The 24293-nt window shown below is 43.4% G+C and overlaps 1 protein-coding gene across 5 annotated transcripts in view; it reads right to left on the bottom strand.

The window, feature by feature from the left end:
• Window positions 1-2388: 2388 nt before the first annotated feature.
• The window catches only part of SFMBT2 (Scm like with four mbt domains 2), a 281711-nt gene continuing 259806 nt past the window's right edge, over window positions 2389-24293 (bottom strand). For all 5 annotated transcript variants that reach the window (XM_073652450.1, XM_073652449.1, XM_073652448.1 and 2 more), the window contains 5 exons: window positions 18493-18668; window positions 14920-15062; window positions 13618-13860; window positions 12933-13061; window positions 2389-2940 (listed from right to left, as the gene is read on the bottom strand). In XM_073652450.1, the coding sequence (XP_073508551.1) occupies window positions 2800-2940; window positions 12933-13061; window positions 13618-13860; window positions 14920-15062; window positions 18493-18668 (832 nt within the window). In that variant the 3' untranslated portion in view covers window positions 2389-2799. The remainder of the gene's footprint in view (window positions 2941-12932; window positions 13062-13617; window positions 13861-14919; window positions 15063-18492; window positions 18669-24293) is intronic.

Genomic DNA, 24293 nt, shown 5'->3' with positions numbered 1-24293 from the left:
TGCTGTTTTCTTCTGGTGACCGGCTAATGTGACCCAGACCCGAATGATCATTTGTCATACAACATGGATACCTAAGCTACTGCAATGCCCTGCACATGGGTAAGCGACATATTGAATCAGAAGAACTATACTACATTTCTAATTTGAGGTATTTGCTAATATTATTATTACACCTACTACATTGGGATAGGATCTTGGAGATGGGAATACCACTTGAAAGATTAGTACGGGTCCAACCGCTGGGACAGAAAGGGGCACATTAATCTCTATTAATCGCATTTAGAATGGAGCTGCCAGTGCATATGCCCCATAGAGAATGAATAGAGAGATAGACGGGCATGCACACTGCGCTTCATTCAAAATTGGGATAAGGGTATACATGGCCCCAATCTGCTGACTGGTGTTGATCATAGGACCCCAATAATCTGTAAAATACATCCTATCATGTGGATAGCTGATAACGTATTTTCAGTGGACAACCCCTTTAAGCTTATGTATATACATCTACATGCCATTTGTTCTCAATTATCTATGATTTATATTTAGATATATATGTACAGTACAGCTCACTGTTCATCTCTAGCATACGTAAGAGTACCATCATTTCTGTCCAGGCCTATTTCATGAGTTTAATTTTTTTTTAAATTCTGTGAAAACATGGTTGAAAAGCAATGTCTGACTTTTATTTGTTCATGTTCATAGATTTTTAATTGATTATTACTTTTGTCAGATTCATCTTATTTCTGTGATTATTGTGGGTTTTTCTTTCATTAGACGAGGGGTCCCAACAATTTAGACCCCGTGTGTATATCCACACTCGTCAACACAAATTCGGTCATCTATGGGATATATCCATCCTATCCAATACAGCACAGTACAACTCCCATTGTCTGTCATGTATCTGCATACTCTGTAAAGGGATGTATTGGGTTTAATAGAGTAAACTCGTTCTGTGGATAATCAGAAAACATTAACTCCTTGGATCCATTCACTGTACATTTCTGGCCATCACCATCTTCAGCAGGTGTCAGATTTATGCTGCAGACGCTTTGTGACAATGGTGGGGATTGGTGATCACTGCAATCTTTGCTGATTATCCCATAAATAAAGAAAAATGAAATCCTTTCTTCTCCATATGTTCCAAGTGTCATAATATATTCAAGACAGAATTTGTAGTAATAGTAAAAAATGAAATACCACATTTTTAATTGTATAGCACTAAACACGTATATGTGAAAATTGGTAGATGTTATATGTCACTAGAGAAAAACAGATACTAAATTGACACAGTTAATGGCGGTGCCATAAAGAAAAAAAACATAAAAACTAAGAATGAAGTGATGTTCTAGAGCAGGGTTCCCCAATTCCAGTCCTCAAGGCCCACCAACAGGTCATGTTTTCAGGATTTCCTTAGTATTGCACAGGTGATGGGATTATTGCCTGTGCAGCTGATAGAATTATCACCTGGGAAATACTAAGGAAATCCTGAAAACATGACCTGTTGGTGGGCCTTGAAGACTGGAGTTGGGGAACACGGTTCTAGAGCCTCATAGAATGCCTATGACCAATCAGGGGCTTACTATTTATTTAATAAAAGAATGTACAGCCCCAGATTGGTGATTTTTCTAAATATCATGTAGGACAAAACTGCACATAAGTTCCCTAATGTCCTCTGATAGGGCCTGATCTTCTAGCAAGAGTTGAGCCCAAAATTCCGAGTTGTGAGATCCGGGCATGCAGAGCAGACTCCCACAACCTTCCATGGCTCAACCTTAGTGCAAGATCTGACTCTTTGCACTAACTGAGTGCTGCCACGCACGTGACTGACCTGTAACCGAACAGTAACCTCTTTAATGATGTTCCCGTTCGGTAACAGCTAAGTAAAGTGGCAGCACTTAGTACAAAAAGTGAGATCTGTTGAGATCTTGCTCTTTGACTAGGAGAGCAGCTGTGGAAGATTGTGGGATTCTGCTCTGCATGCCGGGATCTGACAACTCACAAGACCAGGCCATCATTTTGCTAGAAAGTAAGGTCCTTCCAGGGAACATTAGGGCACTTATGAGCGGTTTAGTTACTACATCATATTCAGGAAAATCACCAATCTGGGGCTGCCCACTTGTTTAATAATTAAGAGGGATAACCCCAGATTGGTTATAGGGATAGTAGGATATTTTTGATACATTTCTACTGTACCTGTAAGCAGTAGCAGTATTAGCAATTAAGACAGTTTACACCTTGGCCTTATCATTTGCCTCACGTTAGTGCATCATTAAATCAGATAACTATATCCACTTAGCTTGCCTGACTTTACTTTACAGCTCAATGCAGTCTAATGACAAGTGAAGTCTCCTACAATTTATTACTCTGCAATGAAAGACAGACTTCTCCTGCAGTGAAAGGCTTTATTTCCTCCAGATTGGTATTAAAATGACAAGAAGCAACAATAGAAAGTGAACGACTATATCAAAGCTTTCCCTTAAGCCACAGATCACGGTATAAACAAACACACACTTTCAATATGAAAGAAGATTACTAGTTTTGCTAAAAGATCAGACATGCCAAAGTATGCCTTTATATCAGAAAAACAAGACAAAAATCCTTCTTCTGTTTGTTTGGGATTCCTGTGGATTTCATAGCTATGATTAGACTTAGCTATATTAAAAATGGCAGCGATATTTACATATGCTTACAAATGTGGAAAAATCTTTTCTGTGTTTTTTCCTTTTTTTTTTTCTTGAAAACTCATTTTTTACGTTAACAATGAGTCTAGATTAGATACAGAAAAACATGTCAGAGGGTTCAGTTGGCAAATTGTGCATAGAAGGCCACTTTGACTCTCTCTATTTGGTGGCAGAGCTTTATGGCCGGGCCTAGTTTTAATTCCATACAGTCTTGTACTGTGGGAAGAGTCAGAAGTAAGAATGCTTGTCCATCAATGTCCTAAAAATACACAAAATTGTCATATTTAGTACACTTTATATAAGCGGATGTACTGTTATAACAACAGCCCAACAATACAAAGAAGATGATTGTAGATACATTGTGAAGAAGCTCTTGGTAAAAAAAAAAAAACTAAACTACTGCTGTTAAGTGATGTAATACTTAAATTCCTGTACAGTAAGTATTAAACTATAAATATAAAATATAGTAATATAAAAGAAAGTATATTTAACTTTAAAAGAGTTCAAGCTCCTTAATAATAAAGTTACCGTACTTTTCGGACTATAAGACGCACCGGACCATAAGACGCACATAGGTTTTAAAGGAGGAAAATAGGAAAAAAAAATGTAAGCAAAAAATGTGGTCATGATGCCCTGTTATGGGGGAGGGGGTCTGCTTCTGACACTGGTATTGGGGTAATGTCCCCCAATTCTGTTAATATCCTCCCTCCTGGTATGTATGGCCCCTCCTTCTTGGTATAAGTGGCCCCCATCCCATCCTGGTATGCATGGTACCCCTTGATCCCCCATCCTGGTATGCATGGCACCCCTTTATCCACCATCCTGGTATGCATGGCACCCCTTTATACCCCATCTTGGTATTCATGACACCCCTTGATTCCCCATCTTGGTATGCATTGCACCCCTTTATCCCCCATCCTGGTATGCATGGCACCCCTTGAGCCCCCATCCTGGTATGCATGGCACCCTCTGAACCCCCATCCTGGTAAGCATGGCACCCTCTGAGCCCCCATCCTGGTATGCATGGCACCCCTTGAGCCCCCATCCTGGTATGCATGGCACCACTTGAGCCCCCATCCTGGTATGCATGGCACCCCTTGATACCACATCCTGATATGTATGGCACCCCTTGAGCCTCCATCCTGGTATGCATGGCACCCCTTGAGCCCCCATCCTGGTATGCATGGCACCCCTTGAGCCCCCATCCTGGTATGTATGGCACCCCTTGAGCCCCCATCCTGGTATGCATGGCACCCCTTGAGCCCCCATCCTGGTATGCATGGCACCCCTTGAGCCTCCATCCTGGTATGCATGGCACCCTCTGAGCCCCCATCCTGGTATGCATGGCACCCCTTGATACCCCATTCTGGTATGCATGGCACACTCTAAGCCCCCAACATGCTGCCTACAAAAAAAAATAAACAATCATACTCACCTCCTCTCTCCTCCAGAGTTGTCCCGCTCTGCTGCTGACATTCTCACTGTGTGAGCAGAACATGGCGTCCCTGCCATGCGCCCTCACACAGTGTGAGACGCTGTGCTGGAATAGTCACTGCAGTGACCATTCAGTCTGTTCAATAGCCGGCACACTGTACCGCAGCGCGGCTCATGCTGCCGCTCTGCAGTTAGTGTGCCTGCTATTAAAGACCATTTATATTCTCTACAACCCATGGGAGTGGGTTGTAGGGAATATTCATGAGCTTTAATAGCGGGCACACAGACCGCAGAGCGGCAGCAGGAGCCGCGCTGCAGCTCCAGTGTGCCGACTGTTAAGAAAAAGGAATATTCATTGCTCTCCATGCCCATGGGCGTGGGGAGCAGGGAATATTCATTCTCTTTAGTAGCGGGCACAGCGTAGGCTGCAGCAGGCGGCTACTGCCTCCTGTGCCACACTGATCCCCCGCTGCCGCTCCCCCACACCCACCACCTCGCATAGCCATGTATATAGTATTCGGACTATAAGACGCACCCCCCACTTTGCTCCAAAATTTTGGAGGAAAAAAGTGCGTCTTATAGTCCGAAAAATACGGTGTTTTAAAAAATTATTCCTCTACCGCCATCTGCACCTGATCTGCGCCTGATCTGCGCAACCGTGAGTGACTCCTCAGCGTGAACTATTAGGGTTTAGCGTAGTTTGCTGTAGCTAGGATGCTGTAGCAGTGTGGCCCAACTAGAGGAAAGCCAGATAGGGGATTAGCTCAGAGTAGTTTGTGAAACTTGTTGTGCACTGTGTGTTCTAAGCTTTCATTGCCATAGCTGGAGCATAGTTTGTGACTAGCTCCAGCCATATCTTCCTATGTTCATGTTGGTAATATCGTTATTGTAAATACTGTTATCCTCATCTCCCAGCATACAGTATAATTCCTTTGTATATAATAAAGCCAAAGTTTTGTTTCAGTCTTCTCGTCTGCTGTGCCGAACTTGAATCTTGCCATACGGTGTTCTTTGGACAGCGCTACAAGTGGTGCTGTGAGCAGGGTACGCTGACAGCAATGTGGCTAATGTGAGTACCGCAGGTAATGGCGGAACCCCTGCAAGGGCCCTCCCTATGAGCACGTTGTTTAGTGTTCTGCCCACATTTGATGGCCAGAATATACCCCTGATAGACTTTGTCACCAGATTGCAGTGCGCTGCCAAGATTTATAATGTCAGCCCAGAACTACAAGTTGAAATAGCTCTGGCCACCCTGGAGGGTGAGGCGTGCAGAAATGTTTTCTTGCAACTGGAAACCACACGTAGCACCTTAGAGGAGATGGTGAAGTTTCTGGAAGAGATATACGTGGGATCTGTAGACGGGATATTACAAGAACAATATATTCTGGGACTCTACAGTAGTGCCTCCGGAGTGGTGTGTACTCAGGCCTTCACAACTGTCGGGGGCGGAGGTAATGAAGAGACCCTGTTCAGGGTAGTGCAGGACCGGCAGTAGTGGGGTGTACTGCAGGGGGGTAGAAGGACAAACCACCCAGCACAATTCTGAATATCTGGTTGCAGGCTGTCCCATCCTGCGAGCTGAATTCAAAGGAATCCCAGTGGACTGTTTGGTGGATACCGGATCGCAGGTAATGACTATGCCCGAGTCATACTTCAATCGCTACTTCCAGGCGATGGCCAAGCCAGAGCGGGAGACGTTAATTCGGGTGACGGCGGCTAATCAGCAACCAATCCTACTCACGGGGGGATGAACGTGCGGTTATGTGAACAAGATGTAGGAAGGAAAGGTATCCAGCTGGTCCCTGAAACATTCAAAGAAGATGTACCAGTGATAATTGGTATGAATATTCTGCGGGCGTTAGAACAGATATGTTCATTAAACGGGGCCTAGCTACTAGAAACAAGCCACCCCGCATAAGCCCACTCAGAAAGCGCTTCAACGGCTGATCCGCGTTTGTGGGACTCAGGAGAGCGTCCTGATACACCAGTCTGTGGGAATTATTCGATTGCCGGGAAGGGCGTCCCTCAACCTCCCTCCTGGTCAGGAGACCATTTTCCCACTGTCTGTGGTAACTTTCCACAACCTTGAAGGTATGGAGGTGGCTATTGAACCAGTGGGCCTAGGTGAAATAGACCAGAATGTCCTGGTGGTCCATACCCTGTCAGTGGTCCAAGAAGGGAGAGTACCCATCGTGAATATGGGGCAGAAAGAAGTCCATTTACTACCGAGAATGGAGCTGACCCAGGTATACCTACATCAAAGTGTTGAGTCCAAGAGAAATGACCCTGGCCCCAGTAGCTGATGCAGTCTTGACTCTAGCAATCACAGCCGAAGAGAAGGGGGCACCGACTCCAGAATGGAATGAGCCCTCCTGACTCAGATGGGGGTGGATGCGAAAGCCCTAAATTCGGATCAGATACAAGCTGTAGCATCGGCGTCTCTGCCCCCGGTCAGGCAGAGACGCCGTCCCTCTCACCTCCCCGCTCCCCGTGCGGCGTCCTCCTGCACTCCTCTTCCTGCTGCTGCCGGCGCGCGCAACTTCCCGGGCACTGTGCTTAGGGCGCTCGCTCCCTCTCTCTTAAAGGGGCCGCGCGCGTCGTCCTAAGGAGTCCCCGGCCAATAGCCGCCGAGGGTCCTCCCATATATAAGGCACCTCCTCCAAAATGGAGGTGCCCGAGCAAAAGTTGATGCACAGCATACTTACCTCTGCTTCAGCCCTCAGGTCCAGTTGCCAGCCTGACTACTGTTCCAGTCCACCAGTCTGACTACTCTCCAGCCCGACAGTCTGCCTTCCGTTCTACCCGCCAGTCTGTCTATGGGCAAGTCCGCCTGCTTACCAGGAAGCACCTGCCAGTTACCAGCCTGCTACCTGCCGTGCCTGCTAGCCCGCTCACCTGGGAGCACTCGCCTGTTACCTGCCTGTTACCTGATAGCCTACCTGGAGGCTCCTGCTGTCACTTGCCGTGACCACCCGCCTGCTAACCTAGAGACTTCAGCCTGCTTGGCCGTCACTTACCGTAGCCTACCTGGAGGCTCCTGCTGTCACTTGCCGTGACCACCTGTCTGTTACCTAGAGACTTCTACCTGCCCTGCTGTCACATGCCGTGACCACCTGTCAACTATCCAGAGACTTCTGCCTGCCTGTTGTGTCCATCCGCTATACCGGTCAGTCCCAGCCTGCTGACCCGTGGGAGCCACCTGCTCTCTTACAAGGTCGTCCCCAGAGTAGCACCTGGTCCCTCTGCTCAGTCCCTCCCTGGTCACGGAGTCGTTAGCCGCCGTAAGACCAGGGTCAGTCTGAGCTGATACTTAGTTACGCCCCTCTGGGTCCCTCCTTGCACTGCGGCACAGAGGTTCCACCACCCGGATCCGCAACACAAGCAGTGGAAGCAATCAGGCCGCGTTTGCCCGTCACGCTGATGACTTTGGCTGCACGGACGCCATCACTCATGAGATACAGATGGGGGAGACTCCTCCGATTCAAGAAAGATATCGACAGATACCCCCTAAGCTGTACCAAGAGGTGAAGTCCCTGCTGAAACGGATGTTGGATTCAGGAGTAGTGCAGAGTAGTCAGAGTCCATGGGCAGCACCAGTTGTGCCTGTCAAGAAGAAGGACGGGACCCTTCGTTTCTGCGTGGACTACAGGCGGTTGAACACGTTCACCGTGTGAGATTCATACCCCCTGCCCCGTATCGAAGAGTCTTTGACGGCCCTGGGAAAAGCAAAGTACTTCTCTAAACTGGATTTGGCTATCGGATACTGGCAAGTACCGGTGGCAGAAAAGGACAAGGCAAAGACAGCGTTCATACTCCCCATGGGACTGTTTGAATTTCATAGGATGCCGTTTGGATTATCCAACGTGCCGGGGACGTTCCAGCGGTTGATGGAGTATTTGGGTGACCTAAACTTTGAAGCTACTTTGATATACCTGGATGATATTATTGTTTACTCTGCTACTTTTCAGGAGCATCTACACAGACTCGGGCAGGTGCTCGGACGATTGCGGGCCCATGGCCTGAAGATAAAGCCAAAAAAGTGTCATCTTTTCAAGAAAGAGATCGAGTACCTGGGCAACAAGGTGTCTCAGGATGGAGTCTTGCCTTCACAAGCTAAAGTTGCTGCAATACAACAATGGCCACCTAGAACCCTACGGGAGTTAAAAGCCTTCCTTGGATTGACCAGGTACTACCAACGGTTCATCAAAGACTATGCAAAAATAGCGGGCCTGCTGCATGACCTACTGAGAGGGACTGTTGGGGGACCAAGAAACCAGGGCATACCCTGGAAACAGAAACAGGAGGAGGCCTTCCATACACTGAAAGACGCCCTCACATCAGCCCCCATCTTGGCCTACGCAGACTTCGACTGATCGCTTCTCTTATACACGGATGGCAGTCTTCATGGACTAGGAGCAGTCCTCTCGCAGATTCATGACGGGCACGAAAGAGTCATTGCCTATGCCAGTAGGTCCTTGAGGGATGCGGAGCGGAACTCCCATAATTACAGCTCCTTCCGCTGGAACTCCTCGCCCTAGTATGGGCCATGATGGAGAAATTCGCAGAGTACTTAACGGGAGCCAAGATTCAAGTGCGAACGGATAACAACCCATTGGCCCATCTGGACACTGCCAAGCTGGGGGCCATGGAGCAGCGTTGGGTTGCCCGTCTCATGAAATTTGACTTCTCGATTCGCTACTGCTCTGCCACGGAGAATACCAACGCTGATGGATTGTCAAGAGTAATCTTCGAGACTCCGGGAGAAGACCGTGATGAGCACCTAGAAGAGGAGATCCCAGATTTCCGCAAATTCACACCCATCGCGGTAGCGGCACACAGTCAAGGGGGAAGCTCGACCTCTACCCAAGTCACTGGGAAAGACTAACGAAGAATGGGGTCAGGTCTAAGATGAGGATGCAGGGTTGCAGCAAGTGAAAAGCTGGGTAGTCCAATGAAAATGGTCTGACAAGGAAGAAAGAGCTGCCCTAGATCTCGAAACAAAGTCAGTGATACGCCAGTGGGATAGAGTGAAGGTTCGAGAAGCCGTTCTATACCGCAAGTGGCAATAGCCTGCTGACTTAGAGGTGAGATGGCAAGTAGTAGTCCCTGGAAGAGTGGCACGAGAAATTGCCAAAGAAGCTCATGAGTTTGGAGCTTACTTCAGCCCAGGAAAAACTTACAAGTGGCTGCAGCGTTATGTATATTGCCCCCGTCTGGATGAGACGGTTGAAGAAGTGTGCCGACAGTGTCGAATGTGTGACCTCACCAAAAGCACAGAACAGAGGGCACCCATACAGACCATATGGACCAAGGAGCCACTTGTAGTGTTGATGATAGATTACCTCCTAGACAATCGATTAGAGGCCCACAGTACTGCCTGGTAATGACCGACCACTTCTCCAAGTTTCCGGTGGTCACCCCAACTCGGGACCAGACGGCAGAGTCTGCTGCGCGAGCCGTCTGTCAGGATTTCATCCAGGTCTATGGGTGTCGGAAGTGCATCCATTCAGACCAAGGAGCGTGTTTTCAGGGTAAAGTGATGGAGGAACTGTACCGACTGTACAGCATTGAAAGGTCCCAAACAACCCCATATCACCCCCAAGGGAATGGGGCCTGTGAGTGTTTTAATCCAACTCTGCTTCAAATGTTGAGGACATTAGAAGAAGACAAGAAGAAGCATTGACCTGACTATGTACCCGAACTAGTCTGGACCTATAAAAATCGGGTACACACCACCACAGGTTATACCCCATACACGCTACTGTTTGGTAGAGCCGGCCGAGAAATCATTGAGCTAAATCTGGCCCAGCCAGAGGATCTATTTAAATGATCTACCACCTCCTGGGTGAAAGAGCATCGGCGACGACTTCAGACAATCTGCCGGCTAGCAGGCCAGCAACTACAAGAGAAGGTGCAATACATTCAACCGCCAATTCAGGAAGTTCCACTCCAGCCTGGAGACCGAGAGCTGGTGCAGGAAAAACGCCCCAAAGGGAAGCTGAGCGGACGTTGGGAGGTACAACCATACAAAGTGATCAAGAGAGTGTATCCCAACGGTCCAGTGTACGAAGTGCAAGCTGAAAATGAGGAGTCTTGTCGGAGAACTCTACATAGGAATATGTTACGACCATGCTGTTCCAAGAATCCAACACCTGTCCCAAGAGTTACTCCTCCTGCTCCTTCACCAAGACCATTTTTTCCTAATAGTGACTTTGTTGAAGACTGGTGGACCATTCCTGAGTTCACAGAAGGTCCCCAGTCAGTGGGAGTTGACATTCCCGACAAGGATGCTTTGCCAGCTCGCGGAGAGGAGGAAACCATGGCTCCAGCCGAACCTTCAGTTGAAGAGGACAGTCACAAGGCTGTTATGCCTATGGAGGACAGTCAAGATCTCCGGAGATCCAGTAGGCCTAATGCAGGGATTCCACCAGAAAGGTACAATGCTGATCAGTTTATTTGGTCCACTCATATGTATTGTGATGAAAGTGGTCCTGTGTTGTATACCGCTGCATGAAGCCTTTATTTCTTTCAGAGTTATACAGCGAGGCTGAGGACGGCTGTCTTTAAGTGGGGAGGCATGTAGGGGATCGGCTCTTTTATTGGACATTGAATACACTGTGACTTTAAGGCATCATGCTCCTCTCTGAGTCTTGTGTTTGGTCTAGCCGCCTCCCCCTACTGTGGTTGGTATGTGCTGAGAGAGAAGAACCAGGAAGTAGACTCCTCGTGTGTGTCTGAGGTAACAAGGAGAGACTCCTGCAGGATTCTGATCACAGAGACTATAAAGAAGACACTGTTAGTCTATGGATAGAGAAGATTATGGACTATAGCAAGTTTTATTGTTGGGGACTGTGTCAAGTAGAAGTGAAATTTATCCTTTTCATGAACGTTTTCCCTGGAGATTGAGGACTTGAGATAACACACAACACAGCATGTCAGCCATTTCTTTGAGAGTGAAACAAGGCTTGCCAGCCATCTGCAAGAAAGAGATCCCATTTACAAGGAAAGGACTCAACTGAATTAATCCGGCTCTTTCACCCCAGGAACAAGCGGCGGCCGCCATCTGCGCCTAATCTGCGCAACCGTGAGTGACTCCTCAGTGTGAACTATTAGGGTTTAGCATAGTTTGCTGTAGCTAGGATGCTGTAGCAGTGTGGCCTGACTAGCGGAAAGCCAGATAGGGGATTAGCTCAGAGAAGTTTGTGAAAGTTGTTGTGCACTGTCTGACTTGCTCCAGCTATATCTTCCTATGTTCATGTTGATAATATCGTGATTGTAAATATTGTTATTTTCATCTCCTGGCATATAACTCCATTGTACTTAATAAAGCCGGAGTTTTGTTTCAGCCTTCTCGTCTGCTGTCCCATACTTGAATCTGCCTTGCGGTGTTCTTTGGACACCGCTACAGTAGCAGGGAAATCGAGATTCCGGGCAGCTGCCCGTTGGGAGGGATACTGATTTTGGTAGCCTGTATTATGTTAACGCAGAATAAAATACAAGTCTGTTTCTACAAAATAAAGAGTATAAACACTCTACTAGAAACGGCAGCTTGTATCCTGCTGACATTCATCTGTAGCAATATTGAACTTTATTGCAGATGACGTCACCTGACGTCACCTATAGTGACTCTTCGTACTACCCGTTACGAAGACGCATTCCCTTTAGTATTAGTGCATCAGTTTCCTTATAATCTTCTTTTCCACACTGGTGATTTAGTTATGTGTACCTTAAAAGAGTTGGCCACCACTTTTATATTGATCTCCTATTTTTAGGATAGCCAATGAATATTTGATCGGTGGTGGTACGACACTTGCCCCAGCTCCCTCCACCCTGTCAGCCGGACATTCTCGGATGCAGACAGAACACTGCAGCTCCGTCATTTCTATAGTGGCCACAGGCAGGTACTGCAGATCCACCTCGTAATGCATGTAGCTGCTGTTTTCTGGCAGCATCTGAAAACTTTCAACTGCTGCCGTTAACAGCTGATCGTGAGGGGTGCCGGTTGTCACACCCCCACTGAATAGATACTGATCTTAATTATAGGCCATCAATAACAAAGTAGTGGCCAACCTCTTTAAGACTATTTTGCCCTTGTTGGATGTTTCTCAGTAAGCTGTTCTATATAGTAACTAGTGTTGAGCGAGTATGTTCTATTAACCCTTTCGCCAAGTACGCTCGGGCCGAGCTCCGAGTATTTACAGCTGCTCGGTGATGTGTTTTAATCGCTCCCGTGTGCATGATTTGCAACTGTTTGACAGTTTTATTACATGTGAGGAATGTCTATTTCTTACACATTCCTTACATGTAATAAAGCTGTCTAACAGTTACAAATCATGCACACGGGAGCGATTTAACCTTATCATCGAGCAGCTGTAAATACTCGGAGCTCGGCCCCAGCGTACTCGGACAGAACAGACTTGCTCAACCCTAATAGTAACCAATCATGCGAGGCAGAGCTGCAGGGGGGAGGGACTGGTCAGCAGCCTGAGCCAATCAAAAGGCAAGACATGAGTCTGAGTCTATCTCAAATACCCTGTAAGCACCATATCTAAGCTCAAGTCACAGGTCACAAAAGCAGAATATAAGCAAGAACTGAAGAAAGAAATATCACCCAAGCCTCCCTTGTATGTACTGACTTATGTATAATTTCTGAGCATCTGATTGGGCAGTTGTTTTAAAGACCCAAAGTTCCATTTTTAGTGAATTTTAAAATTTGTAGAAAGTAGCCAGAGAAAAACATGTTAAATCTTCAAAAGTTATTAAGTAAATTAACTGTTCTGTAAACCATTGTATAACATGTAAAAAAAATATTCATACCTGTTCTTGAAAAATTTTAGATAAGGGAGCACAATCTGTAGACTTAATAAACTTCACTACATCCATTACTGTCCATTCCAAGGGGTTACTCTCAAGGACCAAACATTCTTCTTCCTCTTGTTTTATTTCCTATAAGAACAAAATAATCAGATATTACCAATCATTAATCCCAGCTGAATTTAAGACTAAAATATGTTGTTAATTCCCAGTATTCAAAAGCATGCCTATAGCTTGGTTTATAGGACAAGACATGTTACTGTTGCAGAACATTACACGTGGACAGCACGGTGGCTCAGTGGTTAGCATTGCAGCCTTGGGGTCCTGGGTTCAAATCCCACCAAGGACAACAAGGAGTTTGCATGTTCTAGCTGTTTGTGTGGGTTTCCTCCGGGTTCTCCGGTTTCCTCCCACACTACAAAGACATACTGATAGGGAATGTAGATTGTGAGCCCCAATGGGGACAGTGACAATAATGTCTGCAAATTGTCTGAATTGTAAAGCGCTGCAGAATATGTTGGCGCTATATAAATAAAAACATTATTATTATTATTCTCAGAACTCAAGGACAGCTCCAGATTCCTATTCATATATGTACAGTACACTTTTTATTGATGCTAGGGAATTGCATAAAACTAAGAGTTTCCTTTTGTTCTTAAAAAATGAGTGTTTTTACAGAAATACTTACATCTTTCCCACTTGTGGTATCGACCTTTTCAGCATATGAAAGAGAACGTGTTTTCCGGACTCTTCTTGCCCTCTCCACTAGAGGTGGTCTGTCAGAACCAATGCTATTTCTCAGCGTTACCGCTCTCCTTGGACGGACAGAGGGAACTTCAACAGAGGAGGTGTCAGTGTGATCATCACGTACTTCAGAACTTGTTCCCTCACTGCCTGTATCATCTTCGAGGCCATCATCGTCTGCACTCTCCTATTGACATTGTAAATTTAGTTAATAAAGGAAATATGACAAACTGAAAAAAAAAAAACATGTTTAGATGTTTTTTTAGAAAAAAAATTACCAATACACTAAAAGGGAACCTGTCATGTAAAATACCACTACTAACCTGCAGATATGGGGTTAATCTGCAGGTTAATAACTTTCTGATACAGTGTGGTGCCAGCACTGAGAGCCCCACTGCCGGTAGGAAGTGAACTTTATTCCCCCCGCAGCATTCGGCTTCCAGTCACAGGGGTGCCCCGGAACGGTTTCAGTCACCACTCAGTGTATAGAGAGCGACGGCTGTAACCACACCCCTGGCACTGACTGACAGCCGACTCTAATGCTGAACCTGCTGTCAGTCAGTGATGGAGAGGAGCATAAACAAGACATAAATTGTAAGAGAAAAATCTGTTACACAGCTCAGGACAATTTCAGCACAGATTACATCATTTTTGGTAAAATCTCATCCACTTTGCTGGTCCTTTAATTCACTGTCTATTTCATTCCTGCAAAATTCTAACAAGAAATCTGTAGTGTACCCGCCTCATGTAAACATTCCTCTATAAAGAAGTGAGGCACTAATGAATAGGATAATTATATTAATTATGTGACTTTTTTGTTTACTATTAATACTAAAAAATGGCAGGATCATTTAGACACTAAACTTGGCCAATAATAATCTAAATTTTAGGAACTAAAAAGAAATGTCTGTAAATCTACTCATCAGCAGACATCGGCTGCACCAAAGCAAAGTATGTGGAGCACAGAGATATCTGCAAAAATGAAACAATATAAATTTACACTAAAGACACAAGAGACCCGTTTTCCATTTCCAATAACAATACATTAGTGCAACTATGCTTAAAAAAAACCCTGTAAGACAAAAAAATAATGGAAATTTCCAATTTTCTCTTTATCAAATAAATTGATCAGTATTTCAAATGCTCTGTTTATACTGTTCATATATCAAACACCTAGTATATTGTACAAATATTTTTAAAAATAAAATTGGGCATTTAATTATCTGGACGTCTTTATTTCCCATACCTCAACAGAGCCCACCGGGCTGCTCTTTTGTACAAAAATTGATTTTCTCCTTTTTCTGCGTCTTGTTGGTTTGGTCTGGGTATTGTCTGCTGGATGTTCACCACTAGCAGCCTTTGCAATCTTTTTCCGCTTTCCATAATAAGCTACAGTAAGAAATAGCAATAATTCATCATAGTGAGTACTTGAAAAGAAAATAACTACATACTGCCCTTTTTACACTTAGTTCAAACAGTATTCCTTCATGTATACTTTTTGCTCATTATTATGTACACCTTGCATTAGCCCCCAAAAAGTGTAAACGGTATTCTAAACTGTTCCAGACTGTTACCTGTGAACCTGGTCTGTGCATCCCAAACAGAAGAATCGTTCACAATCTTTCTTTAGAAATGCTTACCAAATCTTCCAGGAATCTGATGCTGTCATTGGCACTACATGGCACATGGGCAAAACTGTAGTACAGCCAAGATCACGATCCATTAGAGTACATCCACCCTTATGTTTTTGTACAATGTTTTTTCATTAGTGCACTCGTTGTATAGAAATAAAAATGTGTGGACTAATCCAAAACATAATGCAAATATTAAATATGGATGTGCCCTCAGCCTACATTACCACATAGGGGGAATTTATCATGAGAGTATTTTTTAAAATCAGTTTAGTTTCTGGCCACATTGTCATTAATTATGCAACATTTATCAAAGTGGTTCACAATGTTTAGATGTAAGACTTCTATCTAGAATTAATTTTCCACTTTTTCCGCCACGCCCTACTGGAGTGATTTTGCACCATTTTAGTTCCACATTTTCAAAAAACTATGAAAATACCAGAACCTCTGAATTTTGACTAGATCAAAATAAAAATTACGGACTTGATTTTCACTAGCTCAAAATAAAAATTCCGAACTTGGTTTTGAGTAGCTCAAAATAAAAATTAAAATTGGAGCAAAATAGGACACGATATTAAGAAATGTGTATAAAACTAAAAATAACACAAAATGCACCAAAATTCGGGCATAAAACATGATAAATGCCTGCCATTATTTTTTCGTTTGCTTTTTTGCAAAGAAAAATAGATTACAAAAATTTTCAAATCCATATCTCCAATTATCATTCATGATTATCCATAGATGTAAGACTTCTACACTGCTTAAAAAAATAAGGGCACACTTAAACAACAGAATATAACTGCAAGTAAATCAAACTTCTGTGAAATCAAACTGTCCACTTAGGAAGCAACACTGATTGACAATCAATTTCTCATGCTGTTGTGCAAATGGAATAGACAATAGATGGAAATTATTGGCAATTATCAAGACACCCTCAATAAAGGAGTGGTTCTGCAGGTGGGGACCACAGACCACATCTCAGTACCAATGCTTTCTAGCTGATGTTTTGGTCACTTTTGCATGTTGGTTGTGCTTTCACACTCGTGGTAGCATGAGACAGACTCTACAACCCACAGAAGTTGCTCAGGTAGTGCAGCTCATGAAGGATGGCACATCAATGCAAGTTGTGGCAAGAAGGTTAGCTGTGTCTGTCAGCGTAGTGTCCAGAGGCTGGAGGCGCTACCAGGAGACAGGCCTGTACACCAGGAGACGTGGAGGGGAGCCATAGGAGGGCAACAACCCAGCAGCAGGACCGCTACCTCCGCCTTTGTGCAAGGAGGAGCAGGAGGAGCACTGTCAGAGCCCTGCAAAATGACCTCCAGCAGGCCACAAATGTGCATGTGTCTGCACAAACGGTTAGAAACCGACTCCATGAGGGTGGTATGAGGGCCTGACGTCCACAGATGGGGGTTGTGCTCACAGCCCAACACCATGCAGGATGCTTGGCATTTGCCACAGAACACCAGGATTGGCAAAGTCGCCACTGGCACCCTGTGCTCTTCACAGATGAAAGAAGATTCACACTGAGCACATGTGACAGACGTGACAGAGTCTTGAGATGCCGTGGAGAGCGATCTGCTGTCTGCAACATCCTTCAGCATGACCGGTTTGTCAGTGGGTCAGTAATGGTGTGGAATGGCATTGCTTTGGAGGGCCGCACAGCCCTCCATGTGCTCGCCAGAGGTAGCCTGACTGCCATTAGGTACCGAGATGAGATCATCAGACCCCTTGTGAGACCATATGCTGGTGCGGTTGGCCATGGGTTCTTCCTAATGCAGGACAATGCCAGACCTCATCTGGCTGGAGTGTGTCAGCAGTTCCTGCAAGATGAAGGCATTGAAGGTATGGACTGGCCCACCCATGCCCCAGACCTGAATTTGATTGAGCACATCTGGGACATCATGTCTCGCTCCATCCACCAATGTCACGTTGCACCACAGACTGTCCACGAGTTGGCGGATGCTTTAGTCCAGGTCTGGGAGGAGATCCCACAGGAGACCATCCGCAACCTTATCAGGAGCATGCCCAGCCGTTGTACAGGCACGTGGAGGCCACACACAATACTAAGCCTCATTTTGACTTGTTTTAAGGACATTACATCAAAGTTGGATCAGCCTATAGTGTGTTTTTCTACTTTAATTTTGGGGGTGACTCCAAATCCAGGCCTCCATTGGTTAATACATTTGATTTCCATTGATGATTTTTGTGTGATTTTGTTGTCAGCACATTCAACTTTGTACAGAGCAAAGTATTCAATGAGAATATTTCATTCATTCCGACCTAAGATGTGTTATTTGAGTGTTCCCTTTATTTTTTTGAGCAGTGTATATAGCATTGATTTTCCACTTTTGCCGACACAAGCCCTACTGGAGTGATTTTGTTCCAAATTTAGAAAAAAACTATGAAAATAGCTGAACCCCATTTGAACCAGTTCGAAATAAAAGTGACGGACTTGGTACAAAATGGGACATGATGTTAAGAAATGTGTATAAAACTAACACAAAATGTACCAAAATTCTGGCACAAAACATATGATTAACGTCTGCCATTGTTTTTTATTTGCTTTTTGCAATGCAAAAATAGATTGCAAACATTTTCAAATCCATAGCACTGATTGTATTTTATAATTATCTCATTTTGTTTTATTTACTGTTTGTAAACAAAAATTTTATGGATTATTCCAAGCCAACTGAAATAACAGGGATCTGTTAAAAATTAGTTATTTAATTTTTTTTCCCATTATAAATAAAAGTGAATGAGCGTTATATATTTGGCAATAATGCACATTTGCTTCCCGTGGACATAGGAGAGAACACTAAGTATAATGCCACTTGCTGTACTCTGATTCTAAAGTATAATGTTACTGTGGAATGTGCGAGGAACACATCATTAATTGTAACCCATTGTACAGAATACGTCCCCTACATAGACCTATTAAGAGCTGGTGCACTGATAGTGTTCGTAGACAGATCATTATAGTGCTAATTCTGTGACTGCTCGCTTCCAGGGAGATTTACTTCTTAATCCAGGGGCAATAAAAATAAATAGTTTCCTGTGTCTGTAATTGTTTGTAGTCCTAATGCACCTGTCATACAGCTGGAGATGATAAATTCCTTCCAACCACGGGCTGAAGTTGCTATTCTCTACATGTTGAGCTGCATGAACGCACAATACCTCGGGATACTCACTGTATTTGGTTTTCGTGTGTATGGAGCAGTTTTCCGGACAAGCGTCAGTGACCAACAATGAACTAAACAAATTGGGGCAACATTCCAATTTCGCACACACTTTGCGGCAAAAATCTGCAACCTGGTTGGAGGTGCGGACAATCTTCACAGTCGCCCTGTAGGTTTTCCCTTTGTATCTGGAGGGGATACAAACAAGAAATGCTGAGATTACTTTCTCCATAGATACACACCTGCCTGCAGCTCTCTTGAGAACCATTTTCACATGGATGGGATTTCATGTAATTGGCAATTATATCCCATATCACCAGGCAGCTGTACAAATCACATATGGCAACACAGGTAATAACAAAGTACATTGGTTCTGTAACACTGGGTATGTTTGTTATGACTAATCCTAATATAGGATTTATTTCCAATCAATAACTTTTTGCTGAGAAATATATTTTTTGCTCTAATTTAAAATCAAGAGTTTTATGTGAAAAAGCAGCCATAATATTAAGAAAAATCCTAGGAACTGTACAGTAATTATATGATGAGTGTCTTTTTCACATAAATACTTAGATGCCCAAAAGCGATAAGATGTGTGCTCAACCTCAAATATTATCTGGCACACTACAAAAGACAGAAAGAGACATAGGATTCAGCTGATCATAAGAGCTTACACTCTACAGAAGAGAGCGAGAAGACTCCACTGATCATAAGAGCTTACACTCTACAGAAGAGTGAGAGAAGACTCCACTGATCATAAGAGCTTACACTCTACAGAAGAGTGAGAGAAGACTCCACTGATCATAAGAGCTTACACTCTACAGAAGAGTGAGAGAAGACTCCACTGATCATAAGAGCTTACACTCTACAGAAGAGAGAGAGAAGACTCCACTGATCATAAGAGCTTACACTCTACAGAAGAGAGAGAGAGGACTCCTCTGATCATAAGAGCTTACACTCTACAGAAGAGAGGACACTGCTGACCAGAAGAGCTTACACTCTACAGAAGAGAGAGAGGACCCTGCTGACCAGAAGAGCTTACACTCTACAGAAGAGTGAGAGAGGACTCTGCTGACCATAAGAGCTTACACACTACAGAAGAGTGAGAGAGGACTCCACTGATCATAAGAGCTTACACTCTACAGAAGAGAGGACCCTGCTGACCAGAAGAGCTTACACTCTACAGAAGAGAGAGAGGACCCTGCTGACCATAAGAATTTACACACTACAGAAGAGTGAGAGAGGACTCTGCTGACCATAAGAGCTTACACACTACAGAAGAGTGAGAGAGAACTCCATTGATCATAAGAGCTTACACTCTACAGAAGAGAGAGAGGACCCTGCTGACCAGAAGAGCTTACACTCTACAGAAGAGAGAGAGGACCCTGCTGACCATAAGAATTTACACACTACAGAAGAGTGAGAGAGGACTCTGCTGACCATAAGAGCTTACACTCTACAGAAGAGAGAGAGAGAGGACTACACTGATCATAAGAGCTTACACACTACAGAAGAGTGAGAGAGGACTCCACTGATCATAAGAGCTTACACACTACAGAAGAGTGAAAGAGGACTCCACTGATCATAAGAGCTTACACTCTACAGAAGAGTGAGAGAGGACTCCACTGATCATAAGAGCTTACACTCTACAGAAGAGAGGACCCTGCTGACCAGAAGAGCTTACACTCTACAGAAGAGAGAGAGGACCCTGCTGACCAGAAGAGCTTACACTCTACAGAAGAGAGAGAGGACCCGGCTGACCAGAACAGCTTACACTCTACAGAAGAGAGAGAAGACCCTACTGACATAAGAGCTTACACTCTACAGGAGAGAGAGAGGACCTGCTGATCATAAGAGCTTACACTCTACAGAAGAGAGAGCGGACCCAAAATGTTCAAATTTACATGAAATAGAGAAATGTAAAGAAGTTCTACTCAAACTAAATGCTCTGCAGATTCACTCATCTCTAATGAATAAGAAAATGCCCATAATTCTCTTGTTGACCCCTAAACACTGTTAAAGACAACTTGTCTTTGATCAGAGTAAAATTAGCAGATATAGAAGACCACACATGTTAAATTTATTTTAGATTAGATTTGGATATATTGCATCCCTTTTACTTGACAAAACACAATTGGATCTTATTACCGGAAGAGGGCTTAGGTTCCCTAAGCCTAAAGTATTACAAGTATTACAGAGAATAATACACATGATGTCATACTCCATTTTTATAATATTAAAGGTAATCTCATGACAGCAACCAAGAAGATTGCTATGCTACCAGACCCCTTTCATCAAGTCTTCCTCTATATCGATTTCTCACAGGGAACCTTACAAGAAAGAAGGAAGCTGCAACCAATTACATCTCAACTGCAGGAGCCATTCCATATTAATGTGGTTTCCTAATGAAGCTGATCCTCATTAAGGAGGGTTCCACACATATATTTCAATCTCTGGAAGTGGGTCTGACTTTTTTGATAAATGACACATCTCTGCCCCAGCAACAAAAGCCTCAAAGGAGAAGTGTGTAGAGTGTGTAGTAGATGAATAGTCTACGCACTGCAAGAAAGCCTGAAGCATACAGTTCTTCTAATACACCATGCAGAGACTTATTCACTTTTGTCACTTCATTGAATGTTTCTCCTGAACTAAAGTTGTCATCATGACTGCACATTGCTTTTTCTGTTCTTCCGGTGTTTTTTCGTTCTGTTCCTCTGTGGGGTTTTTTTTGTTACAATAAGTAACTACAATATAAAAGGCTATATTGATTTTTACTCCAATGACTCGTAAAATTTCCCTTTAATTTAAAGAGTCTTACTTATTGCTTACAAGATCCTGACAAAGAAGGACAAGTCAGTAGAGCTGGCATACTGCATTCGGAAAACACACCTTCTCCCCTCTCGATGTTCATAGAGTTAAACAGAAATCATTACGCACAGTTTTTCCTTCCCATGCAGAGAAGAAACAGCAGGAGTACTTAGCGCTGTTAGGACAAAGTTGTATTTCCCCTGTTAGAACTGATAACTGTACAGGTTTGAGCATACTGATATGAGAGCACAAACAGAAGCTGGACATCTTGACTGTCAATAGTTTGGTAATTATTAGACATATGTTCAAGCTTGGGCAGCCAGTTCCATTCATCTTCATTATCATTCTTTTTATGTGGATTTTTTGGCATACTTTTTGTTCTGTTTTTTCTGAGTGTTTTTTTCTGCTTCAATTGATTCAGTAATCAAATTTGGATTGTTTTTTTCAAGCAGTAATGCCTGAAGATTTGACAATGCACATGGCTAACATGGCACCATGTCCACTATAGGATAATTGGGATCAACTGAAAGTAATAGAATGCTTATTCAAAGGCTATTTAAAGCAATTTTTGAAGTACATTTGCTGCAGAATCTGCTCCAAAATCCTCATAAAAAAACTCACTGTGAGTTCCATCTATTTTTTTTCATGAATATTTCTTTAAGTTAATTTATTTTATCACATTTTATAGATTTTTTAATTTTTTATCTATAATCCCTCTATCTGCTGCTCCTATTTATTCAGCGGTGTAGTGCGTGCTGCCCACCTGGGGTAAGGCATGTATTTGTGCCTTCTAACCTATAAAGCATTAGCACTCCCCCCGAGTCCCTTCCACAAGTCCAGTTTTGGAGGCCTTATACCCTAAGCACATATGTTACATTTTAAGAAAATACTGATGTAATTATAGTTTGCTGTTTAATCCACTAGTTTTTTTCTGCTTTTTGCAGAAATCCCACCTAAAATGTAAAAAATAAAAAATGATACATTGTTATATTTTGTTTCTATTTTTTTAATTACATTTTGAATGATACAATTGTATTAACCTAGACCTAACCATTGGCCCTTGTTAGGGTCAGAAAAGTATGTACATGTAAAATTTATTATACTGCTAGTAATTTTTAGGTTTTTTTTTATTTTACAGGGAACATTTTTTTGAAAATCGGGACAGCTCTACCAGAAGGTCACAAAATTACAAGTGGGGGAGAGATAGTGAACTAAGAGAGATCACAGTGCAGCATGATTCCATAGAGCACAGCAGATCAGATGATTTTGTTATCCGCTGCTGTGCTCTGCATAGGCAGCAACTGAGATGACAAAGCTTACTTCATTATACTAAGAGCTTTGTCATCCAGGAAAAAGTGTCTTAGTGCTGTGGAGTCTTGTATCATTTGACGGTCAAATATGGAACCCCCATAGAATGTGGCGACTTAGGCAACTGGCCCTATGGCCTCCCCATGCTACACACCTGTATTCAGGCCTGGATTGGCCATGTGCCCCATTAGGCAGATTTCTGGTGGGCTGCAGCACTCAGCCACATAATGGGCCACCAGCCCTGGTTTTATGGCTGCAGGCCCTTTAATTTTTTTTCATCGTCACAGCGTGCACATGAGCACACATGCAGCATTCAGTACACTGCAGCGGCGTACACAATACTAGACTAAGTGCCAGCATTAGAAACAAACTCCTGTGGGCACCAGGTGGGCTGAATCATGGAGTGCAGTGTTTCATCTCCAGGCTCTGGGTGAGTTAACAAGATGGGGCCATGTGGTATATGTATGTCAGCCTCAGTGTCTTCTATGTTATGCGTATACATCAGCCTCAGTGTCTCCTAAGTGGTATATATACATCAGCCTCAGTGTATCCTATGTGGTGTATATACAGTACATCAGCTTCAATGTATCCTATGTGATGTATATACAGTACATCAGTTTCAGTGTATCCTATGTAATGTATATACAGTACATCAGCCTCAGTGTATCCTATGTGATGTATATACAGTACATCAGCTTCAGTGTATCCTATGTAATGTATATACAGTACATCAGCCTCAGTGTATCCTATGTGATGTATATACAGTACATCAGCTTCAGTGTATCCTATGTAATGTATATACAGTACATCAGCCTCAGTGTATCCTATGTAATGTATATACAGTACATCAGCCTCAGTGTATCCTATGTAATGTATATACAGTACATCAGCCTCAGTGTATCCTATGTGATGTATATACAGTACATCAGCCTCAGTGTATCCTATGTAATGTATATACAGTACATCAGCCTCAGTGTATCCTATGTAATGTATATACAGTACATCAGCCTCAGTGTATCCTATGTGATGTATATACAGTACATCAGCTTCAGTGTATCCTATGTAATGTATATACAGTACATCAGCCTCAGTGTATCCTATGTGATGTATATACAGTACATCAGCTTCAGTGTATCCTATGTAATGTATATACAGTACATCAGCCTCAGTGTATCCTATGTGATGTATATACAGTACATCAGCTTCAGTGTATCCTATGTAATGTATATACAGTACATCAGCCTCAGTGTATCCTATGTAATGTATATACAGTACATCAGCCTCAGTGTATCCTATGTAATGTATATACAGTACATCAGCCTCAGTGTATCCTATGTGATGTATATACAGTACATCAGCTTCAGTGTATCCTATGTAATGTATATACAGTACATCAGCCTCAGTGTATCCTATGTGATGTATATACAGTACATCAGCTTCAGTGTATCCTATGTAATGTATATACAGTACATCAGCCTCAGTGTATCCTATGTAATGTATATACAGTACATCAGCCTCAGTGTATCCTATGTGATGTATATACAGTACGTCAGCCTCAGTGTATCCTATGTAATGTATATACAGTACATCAGCCTCAGTGTATCCTATGTGATGTATATACAGTACATCAGCTTCAGTGTATCCTATGTAATGTATATACAGTACATCAGCCTCAGTGTATCCTATGTAATGTATAT

This window comes from Phyllobates terribilis, unplaced genomic scaffold (assembly GCF_046119375.1).
Source record: "Phyllobates terribilis strain yellow unplaced genomic scaffold, ASM4611937v1 Scaffold_11__3_contigs__length_659146591, whole genome shotgun sequence".
NCBI lineage: Eukaryota > Metazoa > Chordata > Amphibia > Anura > Dendrobatidae > Phyllobates > Phyllobates terribilis.
This window is presented reverse-complemented; position numbering and strand designations above follow the sequence as displayed.